Source organism: Salvelinus sp. IW2-2015, unplaced genomic scaffold (assembly GCF_002910315.2).
Source record: "Salvelinus sp. IW2-2015 unplaced genomic scaffold, ASM291031v2 Un_scaffold7286, whole genome shotgun sequence".
Lineage (NCBI taxonomy): Eukaryota > Metazoa > Chordata > Actinopteri > Salmoniformes > Salmonidae > Salvelinus > Salvelinus sp. IW2-2015.
This window is the reverse complement of record NW_019948546.1, coordinates 26,991-27,697: the sequence shown is the minus strand read 5'-3', so window position 1 is coordinate 27,697 and position 707 is coordinate 26,991. Positions and strand designations below refer to the sequence as shown.

Below are 707 nucleotides of genomic sequence, written 5' to 3'. Positions count from 1 at the left end.
ACAACTACTGACTACCACAGACCACAACTAATGGATACCACAGACCAACTACTAACAGACACAACTACTGACTACAGAATATCTGAAAGTACTGAGCACACAAGTACACGCTACAAAACACAAACCAATGTTCACATGTTTTTAAAGCTATCCTATGTACACGGATGTGAAATGGCTAGCTATTAGCGGTGGTGCGCGCTAGCAGCCTTTCAGTCGGTGACGTCCACTTGCTCTGAAACCTAGAAGTAGTGGTTCCCCTTGCTGCTGCCAGGCCGGCGCTTTTTGTGGAGGCGATGGGTAACGACGGCTTCGTGGTGACTGTTGTTGATTGTGTGCAGAGGGACCCTGGTTCGCGCCGAGCGGTCGTTGGGCGAGGGGACGGACGAAAGTTATACTGTTACCTAACTTGAAACCATTATTCAACTATACTATATAAATGTGCTCATTTACATAGCAATAACCGCCTAACTTTGAACGTTCAAAGTAGAGACGCAATCCAACTTTCACCTGTTTCGGGCGTTAAAATGGAGGTCACAACCTAAATTCTTACCAGTCACTACCACTACTACTGTAGACACTACACTACTATGACCAGTCACTAAGCATTACCTATGCAGACACTACACTACTATAACCAGCACACTACATTCTTACTGTAGACATTTACATTTCCAGTCTTTGGCAGACGCTCTTATCCAGAGCGACTT

The 707-nt window shown here is 45.3% G+C and overlaps 1 protein-coding gene across 1 annotated transcript in view; it reads left to right on the top strand.

Annotated features, from left to right (window-relative positions):
- The first annotated feature begins 293 nt into the window (after positions 1-293).
- LOC112079228 (zinc finger protein 135-like) overlaps positions 294-707 on the top strand; it is a 4,312-nt gene continuing 3,898 nt past the window's right edge. Inside the window, exon 1 of the mRNA XM_070442259.1 lies at positions 294-348. Within this exon, the coding sequence (XP_070298360.1) occupies positions 294-348 (55 nt within the window). The remainder of the gene's footprint in view (positions 349-707) is intronic.